Source organism: Stegostoma tigrinum, chromosome 23 (genome assembly GCF_030684315.1).
Source record: "Stegostoma tigrinum isolate sSteTig4 chromosome 23, sSteTig4.hap1, whole genome shotgun sequence".
NCBI classification, from domain to species: Eukaryota; Metazoa; Chordata; class Chondrichthyes; order Orectolobiformes; family Stegostomatidae; genus Stegostoma; species Stegostoma tigrinum.
In genome coordinates this window covers 20,282,176-20,303,673 of record NC_081376.1, presented here as the reverse complement: position 1 = coordinate 20,303,673, position 21,498 = coordinate 20,282,176, and the positions used below count along the sequence as shown (strand labels likewise).

Here is a 21,498-nt window from a genome sequence, read left to right as displayed (position 1 = left end):
TTCTAATTTCTTACCCCTTCAACATTCTAATTTCACTTGCTCAACCAGTGCACCTTAGGCTGGTTTGACCCTAAGCTTCACAATTCCCATCCTAGAGCTCTCAACATATTCCTTCATAAAGGCAGTCCTTTAAACTCAATGTTGACCAAGCTGTTGCAGTTTCTACTTACTTAGAATGTTCTGTTGATGTGGTTATACTCGAGATTTGGAGATTCATGTTACAAAAGATTGATGAGGACAATGAATTTCCACATTAAATTAGACATATGAAGAAGTGCAATGATGGGAATTATCTAACTAATGCATTAACTCAGTAAAATGTCCAACTTTCCAATCAAATGTCTGAAATATTATGGGCTGGTTAACTTGGATAATAGGTCTGGAACTGACATTACAAAACGTTGATGTATGTAGCAGTCAAGACACTGCCTTCTGAAGTGATTTCAGGAAACAATTCCTGGTTATCAGCCTAGATGTTACTAACATTGGCTGCTGCAGCTGTTACCAATAACACTAACTACTAGTTCTTGTGAAGGTGAAATTCTGCATTGGTATGGAGATAGATTTTTACATTGCTAAAATTGGCCCAATCAGAACAGATCTAGCAGCTCAAAACTGGATCATCAGGGTGCTGCAGACTATATATTGTTATGGTCCTGCATACCTTTCCTGCATTGGACACTGAGTGAGGGAGTCAAAACTATTTCAATAATGAAGGACAGCTTGTCAAAAGCAACTGGGTATAACCAAGATTGGAGGTAGCAAAGTGGTGAAGCATACTGTGTATGCCAATAGCACAAGCAGCATGCTATTTTTTCTGATTTAATAGCCAGACAAAAAAAAAAAAATCAGGTCCACCATCCTGCCACATCCAATCATAAATGGACAGGCTTCACGAGATAATGGGAACTGCAGATGCTGGAGAAATTCACATTCCAACATGATAATGGAGCACAAGCAAAGAGTCATTGACAACTGTTTTCAGCCAGAAGTGAGTGCAGAAAGAGGCTAAGAAAGATCATCCAAGGTCTCCACCATAACAGTAGTCTGCCTTCAGCCAAGCCATCGAGAAGAGGCTGTGTACACCGGATACAGCAAAGTCTGTGGAGATTGACAGCATCCCGACTGCAGTCCTGAAGATGTGGTCCGGGGCTAAATTTACAAGGCGTTCCATTAAACAACTCTAGAGGTTAGACGGATGCCCAGGTACCTTCTAGCCACAATTTCAAACAAGCTGCTGAGGTGATAATCAGCTTATCAGTAACATGATAGAAAGCAACACCATTGGCAGAGATCTTGACCATGCGATCAAGCAGCACTTGCTCAGAAAATAATCTGCTTGTCAACGCTCAGTGTGAGTTTCACAAGGACAGTTCAGGGTAACCTCAATTCAGGTCTTCGTCCAAAAAGCTAGATAAAAAATCCAAACTCCAAAATATACGAAAGTAACTGCCCTCGACACCAAGGTTGCCTTTTACAGGAAAAAAATGGCACCAAGAACCCTGAAGAAATCTGAAGTCAGCATTGGGGGTTATGGGGAACTTGTCATTAATTTCAGTCACACAGCACGTAGGGGTCATCTGTAGCTGTTGGGAACCAATCCTCTGTTCCAAGATATCACTGCAGGACTTTGTCAAGACAAAATTCTAGACTCAATCTTCAGCTGCTCCAATGATCTCCACAAGGTCAGAAGCAGGAATGCTCACCAATGACTGTACTGTTCAGAGATGGCAGGAACTGCAGATGCTGGACAATCTGCGATAACAAGGCGTAGAGCTGGATGAACACAGCAGGCCAAGCAGCATCAGAAGAGCAGGAAAGCTGATGTTTCAGGTCTCGACCCTTCAGAAATTTCATCCAGTGTTCATCCAGCTCTACACCTTGTTATCACTGCACTGTTTAGTTTTTTTTTGCAAGTCATCCATGATGAAATGCAGCAAGACCTGGTCGACATTCATGTTTGGGACGATCAAGTGCAATTACATTCACCACAAATAATTTACAGGCTACGACCATTCAACATCTTTCCTTGGCTTTGTAGCATTACCATAGTCAAACCTCCGTTATCAACATTCTGATCATCGACCAGAAACTTAACTGGATAAAGAATGGGGATACTATAGCTGCAAGTGCATGTCAAGGGCTTAGAATTTCAGAGCGACATACCTTTCAAATAGTCAAAGCTTTATTTGCCATCTACAAAATCAAGAGTGAGATAGAATACTTCTAAAATTGCCTGGATAGCTACAGCTCCAACCAGATTAATAGCTTGAAACCATCCCAGGAAAAGTAACTAGCTTGATCACCCCAAGCTATCTTACACATCATCATAACCCTCCACAACTCGCAGAGCAGCAGCGTACACCATGTGCAATATGCCCGACAGAACTTGCCAATGAGTCTTGAACGGCACCTTCCAAACCTATGACATCTGCCACCTACAAAGATGTGGTTGCAAGCCCATCAGAACACCACCACCTTCAAGTCATACACCACCCTGAATGGAAATATAACTCCTTCAGTAAAAAGGTCAAAATCCTGAATCTCCCTATCCAACAAGGCAATTAGACTATCTCTGCTATATAGGTTGTGACTACTTAGGAAGTGGTAGTTCATTACTGTAACCAGTTGCATTTCAAGAGCCCTTTTGAAAGCAAAGCATTCCAAACACTTCAGAGGAACATTACAGAATGACCCAGACACCAAACCACGTAAGATATTGATCAACGTGATGGTGACCCCACAAGATTAATTTTAAAAGGAGCACCTTAAAAGGAGAGGAGATCTAGAGAAAAAGGAGCAATTTCTATGAGGAGGATGGAATTCTAGAACTGAGAGCCTGGGTAGCTGGAGGCGTGACCAAAGATGAGTAATTAAAGTCTGGGACTGTTCAAGAAACCACTAATAGAAGATTGACTGGGAATGCATTAAAATAAATGCAAAAGCTAAGAGGTAACAAAGACATGGGCAGTTGTTTGACACCTTAGATAAGCTGAGGTACAGCTGAAAACAACTGGTCTCAGTAACTGTGCATTGAAGCTTATTCTAGGAGCAAGTACAGAGTCTGAATAAAGTTTAATTCTGCCTCATTTGCTAGAGAGAGGAATGGAGTTCATGGATAGGAAACAAAGATCATCATTATGTCTTCCCCACTTTTAGTTGGGGCAAATTTCTGCTAATGTGTTAGATATTAGACAAGCAGTCGAAGAACTATGGTAACAAGCAAGGGCACTTGCACCCAACTGGACAGCACAGGCTGAATATCTGAATGGAATTTTGTGGTTGTCCATGTTAAAAGCTACAGACAGAGAGATAGGGTCATTTGTCTTTGTACGAAGTTACAATGACCTTTGTAAAGATCCCTTCCATGCAAGGATACTATAGAAACCTGACCGAAGGGATTAAAACAGGAATTCAGAGACACAGACCTGCATTTAGCAGGAAACCTGATAATAAGCACTTGAGGAAAAGCAAGTTAAGACAGGATGGTAGTCTGACAGCCAGCAAACACAACATTCAAATTCAGAGCTAAGATAGTGGACAAATAACATTAGGGAAGGTTCTGATTGGCTAGAAGGGAAGGAAGCAACTGATCAGAAAACCTCAATTCTTTGTAACCAAAAAGATCCATGAGTTTCTGCGCTAATTGCAAGTGTGTGGAGAGGTTTTAAAACCTGGATGATCAGTGACAATTTTAGTGATTGGAGAGCACTGTCCAATAACGAAGTGGCATCCTCAGATCTGACGATGAATAATTAAACTAATTGAGCAAAGATATTGAATCTGTACATCTTGGAATTAACAAGAGAAATGAGAAGTATACTGGGGCCGAGTAAAGTAAGAAGGGGAAATTGTTCCATTCGAGGAAAGGCTTCATAAAAACGTGATGGAAGGGTTAATTTGGAACAGATGGCAAAACACTGGCCTTAACAGTAGGCAAATCTTGGAAATGAAAAACATTTAAACCAATGATTGAGCTCTGCAGTGACCACGTCAAGGAGCTACAACTTGACGCAACAAGTTACTTACTTGCTATTCATCTTTTGCCTTGTCAAAATAGTATAACCCTGCAGTATGCTCAGCCTGTCAGAGATCATTCAGGGCATTCAAGTCAAACCTGCAAAAATGTCATTTGCTTTTTCACTAATGCTTTTGTGCAGTTTTGAGGTTTCAAGCACAACCAGGTAACAAGCTATCCAAATTATATATTTGTGACAAAACAAACTTAGACACCCACTCAAACAGAACTGACTACAGATGGTAAAATAAGTCCTAATAAAAGGTCCCATCCATTCACCCAATTTACACATATGAAAAGTAGCACTGACCAATATCCCTGCACAGGGTATAATAGCTGCACAGGGTATAATAGCTGCACAGGGTATAATAGCTGCACAGGGTATAATAGCTGCACAGGGTATAATAGCTGCACAGGGTATAATAGCTGCACAGGGTATAATAGCTGCACAGGGTATAATAGCTGCACAGGGTATAATAGCTGCACAGGGTATAATAGCTGCACAGGGTATAATAGCTGCACAGGGTATAATAGCTGCACAGTTCCTACAGCTTTATATTTTCTCTAAGAGCTAGCCAAGGTGAGGAAGAAATTATGGGTTTGTTTTGACAGCAAATTTATAACAAATAATTAAAAATATTGCACTATGTTTTTCTTACATTCAACTTTTTCAATTATCTTCAGCTTTTATTCATGTGATGTGGGTGACCCTGGCAGGCAAGGCCAGAATTTATTGTTCATCCTAAACTACCCACAAGGCGGCAGTGATGAGCTGTCCTTTTGCACCTCCCACCTTCATTGATGAAGCAGCTAAAGATTCGTGGGAATAGGACATTACTGAGAAACAAAGGGCTTGTATGGCACTATGCTCCTCCCCAGGTCTCGGAGCCAGGAGGTCTAGCTTCAAGTCACACCTACTTCAGAGGAATGCTACACCATACCTGAACTGGGTGTTTAACAATATCCACCCCAAGGAACTCCCGCAAGTGATGTTGATGCATGAATACCATCAACTCCTCCTCTCTTGTTAAAATTGTGGGGCACCTAGTCCAGTAGGTACAATGACACTAGATTTTCATTGCAAAAGAACACAATAATCTTTAAAAAGCAACTAGAGATGGGTACAATTGTGGTAGTTAGTTACATGGATAATTATACTACTTGTTAAACTTGCATATTCAATTGTCTTAACAAGAAAACTGTTGAAAGAAAACAATAATTTCTTAACAATATGGAGAATTTTTAGCTTTCCACTTTGTAGTTCGGTTCTTTATCACAAGCTACATTTTAGGCACCAGTGACAGCTACAATAATTTTTTAGGGGCCATTTTAACAAACATACACTTCTAGCACTTGGAATCTGTAATTGATCTTTGCCTCCTGTTAATAATTTGGACTTATTATTATTGGGATTCAAGTTGAATTATTCTCTACAGCTGTTTTCTAGTAGATTCCTGCAATATAGTGAAATCATTTAGTGCCACTCACTGGCAGTTTGGGACGTTGCAGTGTTGAAAAAAGAGGAACAATCCACAAGACATCTTGGGCTTCTGTTACAATTTTAACATTGATGAAAAATGGCAGGCAGTGTTTATTTTGAGATAATAGGAACTGCAGATGCTGGAGAATCCAAGTTAATAAAATGTGAGGCTGGATGAACACAGCAGGCCAAGCAGCATCTTCAATCCAAGTATAAAGTGAGATACAACATACAAGAATCTCAATTACAAATATTCAGGGACAATACCTTAGCATTAAACTAACCAATTTTGGTGTGATCCAGTTCTGGCTATCAGCCCAAAATGTTAACCAAATCCTGCACGACCTGACTATTTGTTGCATTTTCTACTTGCATTGCAATTTTTAATAAGTTCTTTTTACATAGTGATTCACCATCAGCAAAACCAGCTAAGTTAGGGATGACAGATAATTCTTTCCTCCATTTTGGGACGGAGAAGGATAAGTGAAAAAAAAGGGAAAGGGTAGAGGGTGGAGTGTGACCGCTAAAAAAGGACGGAGGGAAAAACAGCAAGTTGGGGGTTTTTTGTGCTTAAGCAATGAACTAACTGGACCGTTGTTGAAATAACTTGCCTACATCTCCTCAATCATAAAAGACAGAATGTCTGAGTATCCACAGTTAGGATAATGACTGAAGTATAAACAAGAGCATGGAGCAAGGAGGTACACATTGGCAACAGTAACAGTATACCCTTAAACTGACTAATTAGTATTGGGAATTCCATAAATGGGACAAAACACATGGCTTTTTTAACCACAACTCAAAGCCTCAAAAATGGTGAGTAATGTTCCTGTGTTAGGAGAAGGTACCTAATCTAATGGATGTGAAACTGTGAATGATAAAAACATAGTAACATTCAGAGACTAACGTTCAGTTATATTAAAGTACAAGGAAAGGACTCTGATGAAGTTTGATAACTTGGTATCAAGCAGAACTTACAATACAGAACAGGCCATTGACAATTATGGTTCACACTAGTCTCCTGTCCTACTTCAACTAACTCCATCAGCCAATTCTTTGGTCTAAGACCTTGATGTAGCATTACAATTGAAATATTACACAGCACACTTAAACGCATAATGCACTATTTCACAACCACACCTTCTAACCTATCGAAATTGGGCAAACTGCAGGCCTTGCACCTTATGTTCTTGTGACTGTCACTGCCCGCTGCAATTGTTGGCAATACAGCAAACCATTTATGCAGAAGATAGTGTTTTAGACTGTAGGTAAAATTTAAACAGCTAGAAAACATTTAGATGGTGTGATTTTAATGAAGTTTGATTAATAACAAATGGTAAATGGGGCAGTGCACTGGAGCTAGCATAAGACAGGGGATAAGAAAACCACATGAAAACAAACAAGTATATTAGAAGAAAAATATACGTCGGTTTAAAAATGAACATTTTATATAAATAGAAGGATCATCAACAGAGTACTGGAGTTAGAGACAGGCAACCTAATGAGATAAATGGACATTAGGTGCTGTGTGTTAGTAAAATGACTGGCGTGGAGCTGAAAAGGTATAAAATATTTCACTACTCAACCAACAAATTCAAACGGAGGAGCTGATTTATTTGCTCAGATATGACACTTGACATTCAAGATGCATCCTTACCCTGATATTATTCCAAGATGGAAGCATCAGTTTACATCCATTTGTAGGAAACCTGTCTATACAGTTACATACTGGGAGTTGTGAGGCAGGAGATACAAGTTAATCCAAGTATTGCTACAGTTGAAGGGTTTTAGCTATAGGGAGAGGCTGAATAAGCTGGGGCTATTTTCCCTGCAGTGTCAGAGGCTAAGGGGTGATCTTATAGGAGGTTAATAAAATTATGAAGGGCATGGATAGGGTCAGTAAACAAAGTCTTTTCCCTGGGGCGGAGGGAGTCCCAACTAGAGGCTTATAGGTTGAAGGTGAGAGGAAAAGATGTACAATAAGGGACCTGAGGGGCAACTTCTTCCACACAGAGGGTGAAGCACATATGGAATGAGCTGCCAGAAGAGGAGGCTGGTATGTTGACAACATTTAAAAGGCATGTGGATGGGTCTATGAGTAGGACAGGTTTAAGAGGGATGTGGGCCAAATGCTGGCAAATGGGACTAGAGATTTAGATATGATATCTGGTCAGCATGAATGACTTGGACTGAAAAAGGTCTATCTCTGTGCTGTGTATGTCTGACTTTATGCCCAGGTGTAGAGCAAGGACATTACATTTCAGCAAAACTGGTAAAACCCTAGGCATGGCAGAGACTAACCCCTTTGAAATAAATAGACTTCTCTTCAAAGGGTCTCTCATTCTGCACAAGGCAGGCCATAGAAAGGACAAACCCAGCAATTATAAAGCAGTTAGCTTAACTTCATAAGTGGGGAAGCATTTTGAAACAGCTATACAGGATACAATTATCACTTGAGAAAAGGTGGATGGTTAGGAAGAGTCAACATGGATTTCTAAAGGGGACATGGTGTTCAAAGGACCTCAATTCTTTGCGAGATATAACAAAGGGTTGGTGAGGATAACGCCAATGTGTTATGTATGGGTTTCCAGAAAGCATTTGATTCAGTGCCACATTAGAGATATGAAAGTTTACATGATGGTATAAAAAGTAGCAATGACAACAAAGTTGCTGGAAAAGCTCAGCAGGTCTAGCAGCATCTGTGGAGGATAAGCAGAGTTAACGTTTCGGGTCCAGTGACCCTTCCTCAGAACTTGATCCTCCGGACCCGAAACGTTGACTCTTTTCTCCACCACAGATGCTGCCAGACCGGCTGAGCTTTTTCGGCAACTTGGTTTTCGTTCCTGATTTACAGCATCCACGGTTCTTTTGGTTTTTATAAAAAAGTAGCAAACATGGATACAACACAATTTGAGCAATAGGAAAGACATGAATGGTCAATGGTCATTTTGTAGGTGAGCACAGGAGGGGAGGGGTGGTGAAGATTTGCAGAATTGCTGCCAAGGGTGACATGGTGAGTGCGCACACACAAATAAGTGACCTGAACCTTGGTATAGACATAGACATAGGACATAGAACATAACAGCACAGTACAGGCCCTTCGGCCCTCGAGACAATTTCAAAATTTCCACAATACTATACTTGAAAGAATTATAAACTGTGGAGCAGGACAACGTAGAACTTTAAAATGACTGACAAGTTGGCGTAATGGATAGGCATGTGGCAGATAAGACTGCATGTACAGAAGTGAGAGGTGGACAGAATTTGATCAGAAAAACATAGAAAGACCATTTACAGTATGGGTACAGGAGCAGAGAGACCTAGGCGTACATATACACACATCACTGAAGGTGACATGTCAGGTGGAGAAAGCAGCTACAGGAGTGTGTGTTCTTGGCTTAATTGATAGGGGCATCACATACAAGTTAACTTTCACTTACTTGCTGTTACACAAGACACAGGTTAGACTTCAGCTGGCATAGTATGGGCACCACGTTATAGGGAAAGCATGACCACAATGGAAAACGCAGAAACAATTTACAAGAATGGCTCCGGGAATGAAAAATTTCAGTTGCCAGGACGGACTGGAGAAGTTGAGACTGTTCTCCTAGAAGAGGTGGCTGGGACGAAATTTGATGAATCATGAGTGGACTAGTTCGAGTAGATAGGGAAAGGCTGTTCCCACTTAAAAAGAATGAACAGGAAGGCATAGATTTAACATGATGAGCAAATGAAACAACAGTGACTAAAACAAAAAAACAAACACAAAACAAACAAACAACACTTTCACCCTGACAGCAGTTAGGAGTATAGAATGAACTGTCTGGAAATGCGGCAGATTAGGTTCAACAGGCATTCAAGATGGCAGTAGATGATTCTGGATAGAAATGCTGTGTAGAGAGAGGAGAAAAAAGGCGGCAAGAAATTGGCACAGGCACAAATGGGTGAAATGACCTCCATCTACAATCTAACAATCCTAAATTCTGGTATTACTTGGTATGGTCAAGAAGTGTGACACTTCCTCTGCCTAGTGAAAATGTTAAAACAAAATCAAACAAGACTTAGACACAGTGGGAACCATCATACACTGACAAATAGAACATAGTTGGTCTTCACAAATCACCCAAAAGTTGTACATAAAAGAAATCTTAAATTCAACCAGAGACTTTTATTCTTAACATCAAAGAGAAAATTATTCAGCCACTACAACTCTAAGTTACAGGTATGCCACTGACAGTGTATTTAACAGATTACATTTTTTCAATACTATGCAGGTCAATGGTGAAGCCCAGATAAGAGTATGGTACACATGTTGAGGGCCTGTCCAAAACAGGGAGCAGATTTACCAAAAATAATCCATAGAAAATGAACCAAGCTCAGGAGGCTTAAGAAAATAGTTTCATGTATTCTGATGTAGTCTCTCAGAAGCGTGTCACTTAAGTCTTATGTTTTTCTTAAATGCTAGAATTTATTTACAGCCAAATCTTTAAACACACTAACCACAAGAGGCACTCTTCCATAACCTTATCTTGAGAAAATAGATGCGACGTTAGTCATCTTTCGCCCATCATGTTATGAGAGATTCATGCAATGAAACTACATAGCAGAAATGACGATGTTTTAAATGCCACCCTCTCCTCAATGCAATAGTTGTGTTTTAATCTGATCCACTCCTGGAATTTGAAGTCAATTATAATTTAACAAAAAAAAAGGTACTGTACAGAAAATGGATCACAGAGAGATATATAAAAAGATTAGAGTCATAAGGCAAGACAACAATGGTTCCATACAAAAGGAGGAGATCTGCAGGTGACATAAGATGAGCATGGTGGTTGGGATAAAAGAAAAAAAAACAAAATTTGTATCCTTTTCTCTCCCAGAACTACTTCTGCCTTCATGAATCAAACATGGCAGGGGAAGGCAGAGACTGCAACCTCTAACCAATAAAATATGAAAAAAAGTTTTGTCCATTTCCCTGTCAGTTTTCTTTTGAAGAAGTGTCATCTTGAAAAATTATTCAGTCACAGGATGAGGGGTGCCCATCCATAATTGCCCAGAGGGCAGCTAAGAGTTAACCACATTGCTGTAGGTCTGGAGTCCCATGCAGGCCAAACCAGGTAAGGACAGATTTCCTTCCCTAAAAAGGCAGTGAACCGGATGAGTGAGCGAGAGAGACAGACATCAATACACAATTCTACATTTTTATTGAATTCAAACTCCAACATCTGCTGCAGTGGGGTTCAAACCTGGGTCCTCAGGACATCCCTGAGTCTCTGGTCTAGTCAAGCAATACCATCACTAGGCCTTGACTCTCCCTTCCCTATATAACACCAAGCTGAGCAGAAAGTTTGTCGTTTTTCATTTAACTGAACAGTAAAAATAACAACAGGTTCTTCAATATCCCAGTTACATTAACAAGGACTTCAGATAATTGAAGCTCACACATGATCCAATAAAAAACCCCTACCAGCTTGATTCTTCTCAGAAAACAATGACTCATTGTAAGAGCCAAACTAGCGAAGTTATTCCAAAGCAATGCAACATATACAGGGCTGCAAGGCAAGCATAAAATTTACTTTTTATTATTTTAAATTGATACATTCTTGACCCTCTAGGAACATCACTCCATGGTGCTGGCTGTATTCGTGTGTGCACGCACACACACACACACACACACACACACCACAATAAAACCCCAATGGGTGCTGCTGTAGATGGTTCTCTTCTCTGTCACCAACTATCTTAAAACTAGAAGTTTCACATAAGCTTGCTTTGGCCTGCTGCAACATTATTAAAATTGTCAAAACACCACCACTTAGATAAGAGTCAGTGCACCTCCAACGAAGCATTGGCATTCTGTCCCACTTGTTATTTGTATGCCTCAATTTGCTGGGGTGGTTGGCATCACTTCTGGGTTCTGTTCATCAGAGGTTTGTATATCACGTCCAGTTCAATGCATTTGTTGCTGGCATTCCAGCTGGAATGCCAGGCCTCCAGGGATTCCCTGGCACATCTCTTTGGCTTGTGCCATTATGGATGCATTGTCCCAGCAAAATTTGTGTCCTTCTTTGCCAGTGTGAATTGAGCCTAGTGAGAATTGGTCATGTCTTTTAGCGGCTAGTCGATGTTTGTGTAGCCTGTGTCAGTTTTCTTCCAGTTTGGCCTCGAAGAAAACTGACAATAAAGGCCACATGAACCCCAACTAGCCACCAAGAGACATGACTAATTCTCACTAGTGTCAATTCACATGGGCAAAGGAGGACATGAAATTGACTGACAACACTTTCAGAACAGCACAGGCCAAACAGAAACATGCCAGGGAATTCCTGGAGCCCTGACATTCCAACTGGAACTCCATCAATAAGCACACTGAACTGGGCCTGACATATAAACCACTGAAAAATAGAACCAGAAGTGATGCCAACCATCCCAGCAAACACAGGCATATAAACAAGCAGGACAGAACACCAACACTTACTGGGCCCGCACTGATGATGTTACCTAGTAGGGTGGCAAAACAACTGCAATCAAACACACCAGCTGAGCAAGCAAGTCTACATTCTCATCTGCAACCCAAGCAAAGTCTTCAAGCACTTTTAACCACCTAATGATTAAATTACTGGAAATGACTTGACACATGAAAGCACATCATCTGGAACAAACATCTCAGGTGAGGGGGAGAACAGTTACAACTACCAAAGTGTAGCAGAACAAAAAACCAAAAGACAAAGCAACAGAGTCTCAAGATGGACAGAGTCAGCATCTGGCTTCAAAAAAAAAAAGCACCAACCTCTGTGTCTCAGGTCAGGAGTTGGATAGACTTCCAGCACATGAAAGCTGTGCTGTATGATGCTGCCCAAATTCAATTAATAGTTGCAATTCAAATAATTTGGGCAACATTGTGCAATAATAGACCAAAAGGATACGTGCAAGATCCAGTGTGAAAACTGCAGCAAGGCTGCATTCACGATTCAGGAGATTGTGGCGAATGAATAAGCCTGGGATTTAGAGCATCACCTCCCTCCGCAGTGTGTGTGTGCGTGCGTGCGTGCGTGTGTGCGTGTGAAGAAGAGGAGAGGAGATGAAGTGTAATTTCAATTCAGTCAGCATTGATTAAAAGAAAACAGCCTAGCTAGCAATGGGCACCTTCAAAAATCAAAAAGCAAGCCATGCTCTAATCAGTCAGGAACACATTTAAAATTGCCAAACGGGGGCAGAGGGGCAGACGCAATTAAATTTAGGCCAAAAAAGGTCCTAACAACTACTGAGAGAAACAGTTGACAGATCATAAAGGATTATGACTTCGAAAACTTCAAAAAGGTTTCCATCATGCGTAAACCAAATGTTTCTGACCTGCCCTTCAGCTGATCAGATTTCCACTTAGTATTTTCAGCCAATTAGAATACATACAAACTTGAGTTAGATGAAATTTTATGTTCAAACTTTATATTTTTAGTACAGTCAAAAAATTCATTAAAGGTAACAATTCTGAAATTTTCAGGAAAAAAGGTACCTGGAGACAACAGTAGATTTTGAAGCACAACTCCTTTCTCCATTTCTTTCTCGCTCAGTTAACCAGCCAAATACACATTCATTTGTATTTACAAATGATACTCATCTTTTAGACTTGATTTTTTTCCCCCCCCACACCAACAATACAGGCCTCAGAAGCCCACATGCAACAGTGGCTACTGGAACTGAAAGCCAATGTCAGCCTGGCAATCAGGGTGTGTGGTAGCTCCAAGCAGGGAACGGTTGTCAGACTAGTAACTACAGCGCGAGTTCCAGGTGGACAGCATGCATTGAACATACGCTGTGATCACCAATTTCACAGCTTAAATGAAGCTTCAGGTACACAGACTGTGTACACAGCATTTCTACCCCAGCAATTGGTTTTTGTTCACTGTTTTGAGATGCCTTACATAAAATGGATGAGGGAGCAAAATCTAAAAAGTTTAAAAAGCAAAGTATTCAAAAGAGGAAGCGGTAAACATACAGAAAGTAACAAATGAAATGGAATTCAGCAGTGATTGCTCCAGCTGAAGAGCAAAAACATGGCCCTTCTGTGTTGCAAATTTCATGATTCAATAGACATTTGCAGCTACAGAGTCTGCCACCTTTAACCTATTGATACTGATCCAGCTAATCTCACTCAATTTAAGTGCTTTTTAAAATCCAACAAGGGATTAGGACAAAGTGCAGGAGTAGCTTCTTTCAGTTAGATTGCATGAGTTCAAGACGAGTTATGCCGACCAGCATTTAAGAACAGGGTGGATAGAGTACATGGGATTGGGACTACCCTCCTGCCGGAAACAAACTGTATGGAAACATACAATTCAGCTGTCGCGTGGGGGTAGGCTGAATAACCTACTGTTAGCAATATGCAATTTCTACTGTTTATATGGTGATAAACTGAAGCAGAGTCGTTCCTGGGGGGGGGGGGGGGTCACATCTTGACAGTGCAAGGCATCACTAACATGATTGCCCATTCAGCAACACCAAGTTCAGTAAATATACATTCTTGATACAAGAAGAATGTATTTCAAAATGGGCTGAATTACCGTACTCACAATATGGAACTGAACAGACCTGCTGAGCTTTTCTAACAGTGTTGTTGCCGATCTGCAACACCTGCAATTCTTTCAGCTTCTACTTAGTATTTAAGTCATTGTCACATCTCTTCTAGGCATGTCCACCTTGAACTTCAGCTCCTCTGACAGGATTTCCGTTCTTTTTTTGTTGTGACCTGACATTAATTTCACTGACATTTCTGAGGAAGGTTCACCAGACTCAACACGTTAATTGCGATTTCTCCTCGCAGACACTGGCAGATCTGCTCAGCCTTTCCAGCAACTTCTGTTTTAGTACTGATACAAAATGGTTTATGAGGCGAGTATGCAGGCCTGCAAATAGTGTGATTTGTTCCAACTGGAACTAATTTGTCTGTTCTCTCCACTTATTACAGATTGATCAGAGTGTTTATTTGAATACTTCCAGTGTGTGATTTTCTTAAAAAACCTCATTTGCAGTCTGTTGCTCAACATAAGGAAAGACTGATTTAAAATCCCAAGCTTATGTCCCAAGAGTGCATGTTAAGTTTATCAAAAAACCCTGAATTGATGGCCCAAAGACTCCATGCTTTGACAGCGAATGCCAGAATTCTAAGCATTTACAGATCATCAAGTGCAACAGAAAACTAAGTTGAGACCAGTGCATTGGCCAGCAATTCTAGAGAATGGTGCAGTCACTTTAATGTCATTTATTAACTGGATATTTTTAGAGACCCCAAACCTAAACAAGCTAAAACTGCACCATTCCTCCCCCCCCCCCACCCCGACCCCCCCAAAATGTCTTCTGACTCTATTGATGTCCACAAAGAATAGGGACATGGGACTTTAAACTTTTGACAGTGAATTATCAAGACTGATGCTGAAAATACAAAAAAGTAAACCTTCATACAATGTACAATATAGCTGATTGGTACATCTCATATCCTAGGGTGATCTTTTCTTCATCACAACCATTATTAATGGCACAGATTGCCAAGAAAAATGACTATGACAAAGTACCTCATCATTTCACTGTCATATAACAACACCTAAAATTTTTGAAATAACTGCCAAACTAAGGGCTGCCAAGCCATTGCTGCAGGCATTCCTGACCTTTCATTGTCCCACATTTTTATTCACTTACCGATTGTACAATTTGTAGTTATCTTCCTGCGTTTGGGATTATGCCGTAGTAACTCCAATTCTCTTTTTGTTGGTTCCCATGTTGAATACTTCTCACCAACCCCTAAAAAGTTTTCAAAAATTCAATTTTAAATTACCTATGATCACATTCTGGTTAAATGTTAATCAGATTCTAAACAGAAATGCAAAGAATTTCAAGGTGGAAATAAATCTCCCATCATATACCAAAGAACAGTCTCACATGGTTTCACAAAATTCTTCTTGAAGAACCAACTTAATGGAGTGCAGCATTTCACTGGAACAAATAGTATCAATATCAAGGAGAAACTAGTCAGGTATGAGATGGATGGGAATATTGCTTACAATGATAGATTTAGATAACAGAATTTAAAAAAAGGCTTTAGTGCATCAAGCACTAGCATGGACTCGTTTTGTCAGTGATGAGGCAACTTGTGTACATCAGACAAGATTGATCAGAGGACCTGAGCCTATGGTGTCCATCATGATATTCTGTAGGGCAGAGGACACAGACTGGAACAAAGAGGAAAATGTAAATCACACTCTTAACTTGATGCTCCCTACTGGAGGAGTTGCACAAATCTTGCAACTATCATGATGCTTCATCTCATGACGATGATTGGAATTTTTGCAGGACTTCATTTGAAAAAAGGTAGCTGCTTTGGGGCATTCCACAAAAAGAAAGCAAGTTTATTTTGTCTTACCCCTGCTGTTTCATGCTTTCCAAACATTTCAAATTAAAATGATTTACATAGACTACAATTTGCACCATTCCAGGTAGTTTTCTCCAATCATTTAAGTCATACTGTTGTACAGCTATAGCAATTAAATTAGCAGTAAGGGTGTAATGCCAGAGACAGTTTGTCTTGTCAAGATCCACATATTCAAATAAAGAAAGATCACAGCACATAACTAATAAAGAAAATCAAGACTCATTGAATAGCTGACAGATTAAGACTTACTTAAGCAAAACATAAAAAAACACCAACAGGTCTGCAATAAACAAAACTTCCTGGGGAAAGTAGCAAGATAATGGCATGTCACAAGGAGATGCTAAGAACTTTAACATGTGGAACATGATGGCCCTAGCAGTAGCAAGACTACATCAGTTATGGCAGTTATAAGTGTGCAGAAGACAGAACGCAACTGAGGAAAGACATACAGGTTCCAGTAACCCAATGCAAATAGCCAAACATTAAAATGTACAAAAACAGATAACAAACATCAAAGTATCTTACTTGCAGAAAGGTCCTTTCTCTTGTGAAGTATTAATACAGTTAGACAGATATTGGGTTCTATGTTCGGTCACTAAGAGTAAATTTTACAGCTAACTTTTGGTTATGCTCACCTTGACAAAAACAGTTACTACTCGACAGTTACAAAAAAAAGCAACTGGCGTAATTTAAAGTTTCAATATTGTTAGAAGAAACTCCAAATGAATGAGCTGTTTTACAAACCACTGAAGGGAAATCTAGGATATGCAGAACTAGGGCTTGCCTTCTGCCATGTGGACAGAGAAAAATCAAGTCAACCTTTGACCCCAGGATAAACACTGAATACATCCTCCGTCGAGTAAACATCTTCAGGCCATTTTTTTTTTGGGGGGGGGGGGGGCGGGGTGGAATCACAAGTTTGTTCAACCCAATAATGTACGTTTCTGAATGTATGTCCTCTTCTGTCACAAGAGGAAGGTATTCTCAAAACATACCCAGCGTTCAGAGTTCAAACTGTCCGCACTGTACGCATCATGCATGCCTTGTGACAGTCAAACCTAGTTACCCAGACACAATTCTCACCAGCCTGCTTATCATCTACACATGTGGCTTGACTAAAGTTTGACTAAAGTTTCTGTTGCTCTTGTCCTACGTCATACCAAATTCCTTTGGTTTGTTAACGTTACTTAGATAACATAATAGCAATGCTTTGTTGTACTAGAATGAGCTTCACTTAACTAAAAAAAGTCTTAAATTTTTTTCTAAATGCCTAGTTATCACAGAGGAGAAGCACAAATAATTCTTAACTTTCACACAAGATTGTTGGTTCATCCTAATAGAGCAGTTAGTTAGGGAAAACTATCAGAAAGCATCCATTACACCATCTCAAATAGGAAGTGAAACATTTAAAGTCATTGCCACGTACCTTGCAACTTCCATGCTTTTCTTTGTTCTTCTTTGGCAATTTGTTCCATGTCTTTATCATATATATAATCTTGACACATAAAACAATATATACCTCCATACAAGAGGTCTATGGCTGGGGGAAAGAAAACCAAAAAAAGGTAAATTCTAAAAAAACTTTCACAAATAGTGTGTTGATGACCTTACATCAGAACAAACTTAAGGAAAATGTTTAAATACAGAAAAGTACAAAAAAAAACTTTAAACTCAAATCTTTTCCCTCTCGCTCTCTGAACATTCAGAAGACCGAGGCAGCCAAAAAAGTTGTTACAGAATGCCTTTTTGGGGAAAAAGGATTCTCGGTACAAGAACAAGAGAGCCACCTCAGAACAAACAAGTTGCCGACACATTCAATGACAGCAACCATTTTTGGCAAATTCCATTTCCCTCTCCCAAACCAAATTAGAGAGTCATGATAAAGCCAAGTCAATATCTCTGATGAAGGGTCTAGGCCCAAAACGTCAGCTTTTGTGCTCCTGAGATGCTGCTGGGCCTGCTGTGTTCATCCAGCCTCACAAAAATAAAAACAGCACTGATTAAAAAGAACAACAGATTAATCCAATAACAATCCACCACAACTAATGGATCCAGTGATAGTAACAAACAAAATTCAGCAAATGGGAATTTCTGTTAAGGCAATCCTGGAGGCTTGTCTTTTTTATGTTGATGTATAGGATGTGGGTCTCACTGACAAGGTCAGCACTTATTATCCAGCCAGAAGGAGGGAGTGGCAAGCTACTTGTGAACCACTCTAATGCACTGAAGGTGCAGACACCCATGGTGCCATTAGAAACAAAGTCAAAAGTACTTCAGGGAAACATACAGGTGGTGGCATTTCCATGCAACTCTGCACCCAACTGCAAAACCCTCAATTATTCCTATTCTAGATCATTCATTATCCTTTTCCATTATCACCCTAAACTTCAAAATAGCAATCATGACCTAAAATGTTTACCTACTGATATTTGATCTATTTGAAACATCTTATCCCCAAGAATCAGGTCGAGTAGTACTTCATATGGAAGCTGGAGATGTGGAGCTTCCCTCTTCAAATGGTACCTGCAGAGGTCATCTCAGCCACCAATTTCCTGTGCTCACTGCCACCCAACTGTCTAACTGCTGCCTTGCCCCAACTTGGGAAAAGGCTGTGCCCAGGGGCCAGAGTCACTGTCTATTCCTCTGTACTGCTGACCCCAACCTCTTTCAGTTTACAGGCATGGAGCAAAAGCATAGCCTCCCAGCTTCACGAAGGACTTTTCCCATGGCTGCGAAGTGCTGCAGGGTAAGGTGACAGTGGAGAGCTCTTCTGCAGGTAGCACCATAAAAGGGAGGCTTTGCCACTGCTTCAGACCCCAGTATATTCCCCAGTCCCATGATCCACAACCAGTGCAACACCGCACCTTCCAAAACAACGTCAGTAGTGTAAACAGACAAACCTAATTCTGGCATCGCTGCCAATGGATTACAGTGACACTAACAGCGCATGCACAGATGCAGCCTGGCATGATGTCAGCAAGGCACATGCAAGTTTTTGCTGCAGCCTGTTGCAGTGAACTAAATGCCAAAGACCCCATTTGCAAAGTCATGTGGTCGCTTAGGGATTCCATGTAATCAGTTTGTTCCTACCCAATTTCTTGGTCCTCGGTAGGTGGGTTATAATTTGCTCCAATCCTCAGCATTTACACTGTCTAATACAAGTCACACTCTAGGTCTTGCTGTGTCTCCTCTGAACAAGCAGGCCTATTTTCAAGTCCCACCTGTTCCACAGGTGTGCAATGGATCTGAATGGGTTGATTAAACACATCTAAAAAGATAGTTCTTAAGGCACATGGCACAGTGCTAACACCTACTACTGGGCTGAAAAATATGGGTTCCAAGTTCCACCTGCTCCCAACAAACATCAGTGTGTCTGAACAGGCAGATTAAAGACTCCTAAACCACTGATTTAGTGTAACCTTTAAAATTCTTCCCTTACCTCTTACCTCTTACCGCTTAACCTCAGTTGATTTACTTTTCAAGACATTTCTTAGAAGCCAGTACATATCTGTCGCAGACATACTGTATCATCAGCCTTTGTTGGTCTACGGTGAAATCCCTTTTATTTGTTTACCCCATCCACAATGAACATGCTGCTCACATCTTTTAATCTCCTTTAATAGATCCAAGGCCCTAGTTTGAGTGAATTGTATCATATTATAATTTAAAGCACAACTTTTATTTGGGGACAAGAATAGAAGGGCCCATTTGGGACCAAAACGGCAGTCCATGCATCAAACTCAAGGACATAGAAGCAGGATGCTAAATAATTATTTCCTAGCCTTGACTCCCGAGTGGATGTAGGTGCAGAACTGAAGAATCAGATGTGTGAGCAGATTACACACAGAGTGGGGAGGCATTGGCAGGCTTAAAAGTGGACAAATCCCCAGGTCCAGAACCATTGTATCCAAGACTGCTGAGAGGTCAAAGAGGAAGGACCAGGGGCCTGGGCAAAAAACTTTCTTCCTCTATGGCCACAGGAGGTGCCAGAGGACTGGACGATAGTTAGTGTGGTTTCGCCTTGAGAAGGGTGTTACGAGATAGACCAGGAAATTATATACCAGCAAGTCTCACATCAGCCATAAGGAAACTGAGAAAATTCTGAAGGAGGGATTTTAATTTCCACTTGGAGGGGCAACGTTTGCTCAGAAACAAACTAACAAACAGTAGGGCTTTGTCAAAGGAAGATCATTTTCTTGAACTTTGAGATGACCATGTGTAGACAAGGGTAGTGCAGTTTATCAAGTTTACATGGATGCCAGCAAAGCTTTCAACAAAGTCCCAAATGGGAGTCTAATCAAGGAGTTAAAAGCTAATGAGATCCAGTGCAGCCTCGTAAGCCTATTCAGAGCCATTCAACATAGAAAGAGACTTCGTGGACCAGTTGAACCATCGACTCAACATCCCCATCTGACCTAGTCCCATTTGCCAGCATTGGGCCCATATCCCTCAATCTTTCCTATTCGTGGAATCAAAACTGGCTCAGTTGTAGGAGGGAAGATAGTGGTAGACAGCTGCCTGAGGCTGGAGAGAGTGTCCAGAAGCATATCACAGGCATCAGTGCTGGCGTCTGTGTCTCTTATTGCTCATGATGTATGTGAATGATATAGTTGAGGTGGTGAGGGGGAAAATGAGAAGTAATGCACAAACATTGGCTAGATAGTCAATAGCAAGTTTTAAAAAGGCCAAGTTACAGGAAGTTACAGACAGATTGATCAGATGAACGGATGACTGGCAGATGGAATTTAACTCTGAAAATGTACTATGCAGCAATGTACTATGGAAGCAACAAAACCAGATGAGTACACAATACATGACAGGACATTAGAAAGCTCAGGAGGAACAGAAGGATCTAGGGGAGCGTAACCACAGATTAAGAAGGTAGCAAGGCTGGTTAATAGGGTAGTGAAGGAGGCATACAAAGACATTTGCCTTTAGTAGCTGTGGCATAGATTATAAGAGCAGGGAGGTTATGTTGGAGCTGTACAAAAACAAATTTGGTTTTCATCTCTTCCTTATTTTTCAAAAAGTAGTATGGGCTACTGAAACAGAACAGCAAAAACCAAAACAAAAAACACCACAGGACACACAAGATGGACTGGGTTATTCCCAAGAATTTAAAAAAATCTTCAGTACATCATCATGCCTCAGTTCAGACAGGGAGTCAAGTTATTCCCTGGAGCATTCCTAACCTCAAACCTATATTTCTGTCAAATCCAAACTGAGTTTGTGGTCATCAGTAGCCCCCAGGTCTTTGGGGCAGGGAGGGAGCAGGGTAGTAGGAAATAGGTCAGTGACGGTAACACCATTGACTTTCATGGGATGGCGGTTAGCTTTTCTGACTGGAATTGGCTATTGCTTAGCATTTGTGGGGCACAAATGTTACTTAATGCTAGTCAGGCCAAGCATGGATTATTGTCCAGATCTTATTGCATTTAAACACTGATTGCTTCAGTATTTGAGAAGTTGCAAATGGTGCTGAAGGTTGCATAATCATTGACAAACATCCCCATTTTTGACATTTGATTAGACATAAGGTCATTGGTGAAGCCGCTGAACATGGTTGGGCATAGACCA

General features: G+C 40.6%; 1 protein-coding gene across 3 annotated transcripts in view; it reads right to left on the bottom strand.

The window, feature by feature from the left end:
• The window catches only part of usp22 (ubiquitin specific peptidase 22), a 119,923-nt gene that overhangs the window by 26,882 nt on the left and 71,543 nt on the right, over positions 1-21,498 (bottom strand). For 2 of the 3 annotated variants that reach the window (XM_048552687.2, XM_048552688.2), the window contains exons 3-4: positions 17,348-17,461; positions 15,192-15,293 (exon numbers count right to left, since the gene is read on the bottom strand). In XM_048552687.2, coding sequence (XP_048408644.1) covers positions 15,192-15,293; positions 17,348-17,461 — 216 coding nt within the window. The remainder of the gene's footprint in view (positions 1-15,191; positions 15,294-17,347; positions 17,462-21,498) is intronic. The other variant, XM_048552689.2, reaches the window with a different exon arrangement.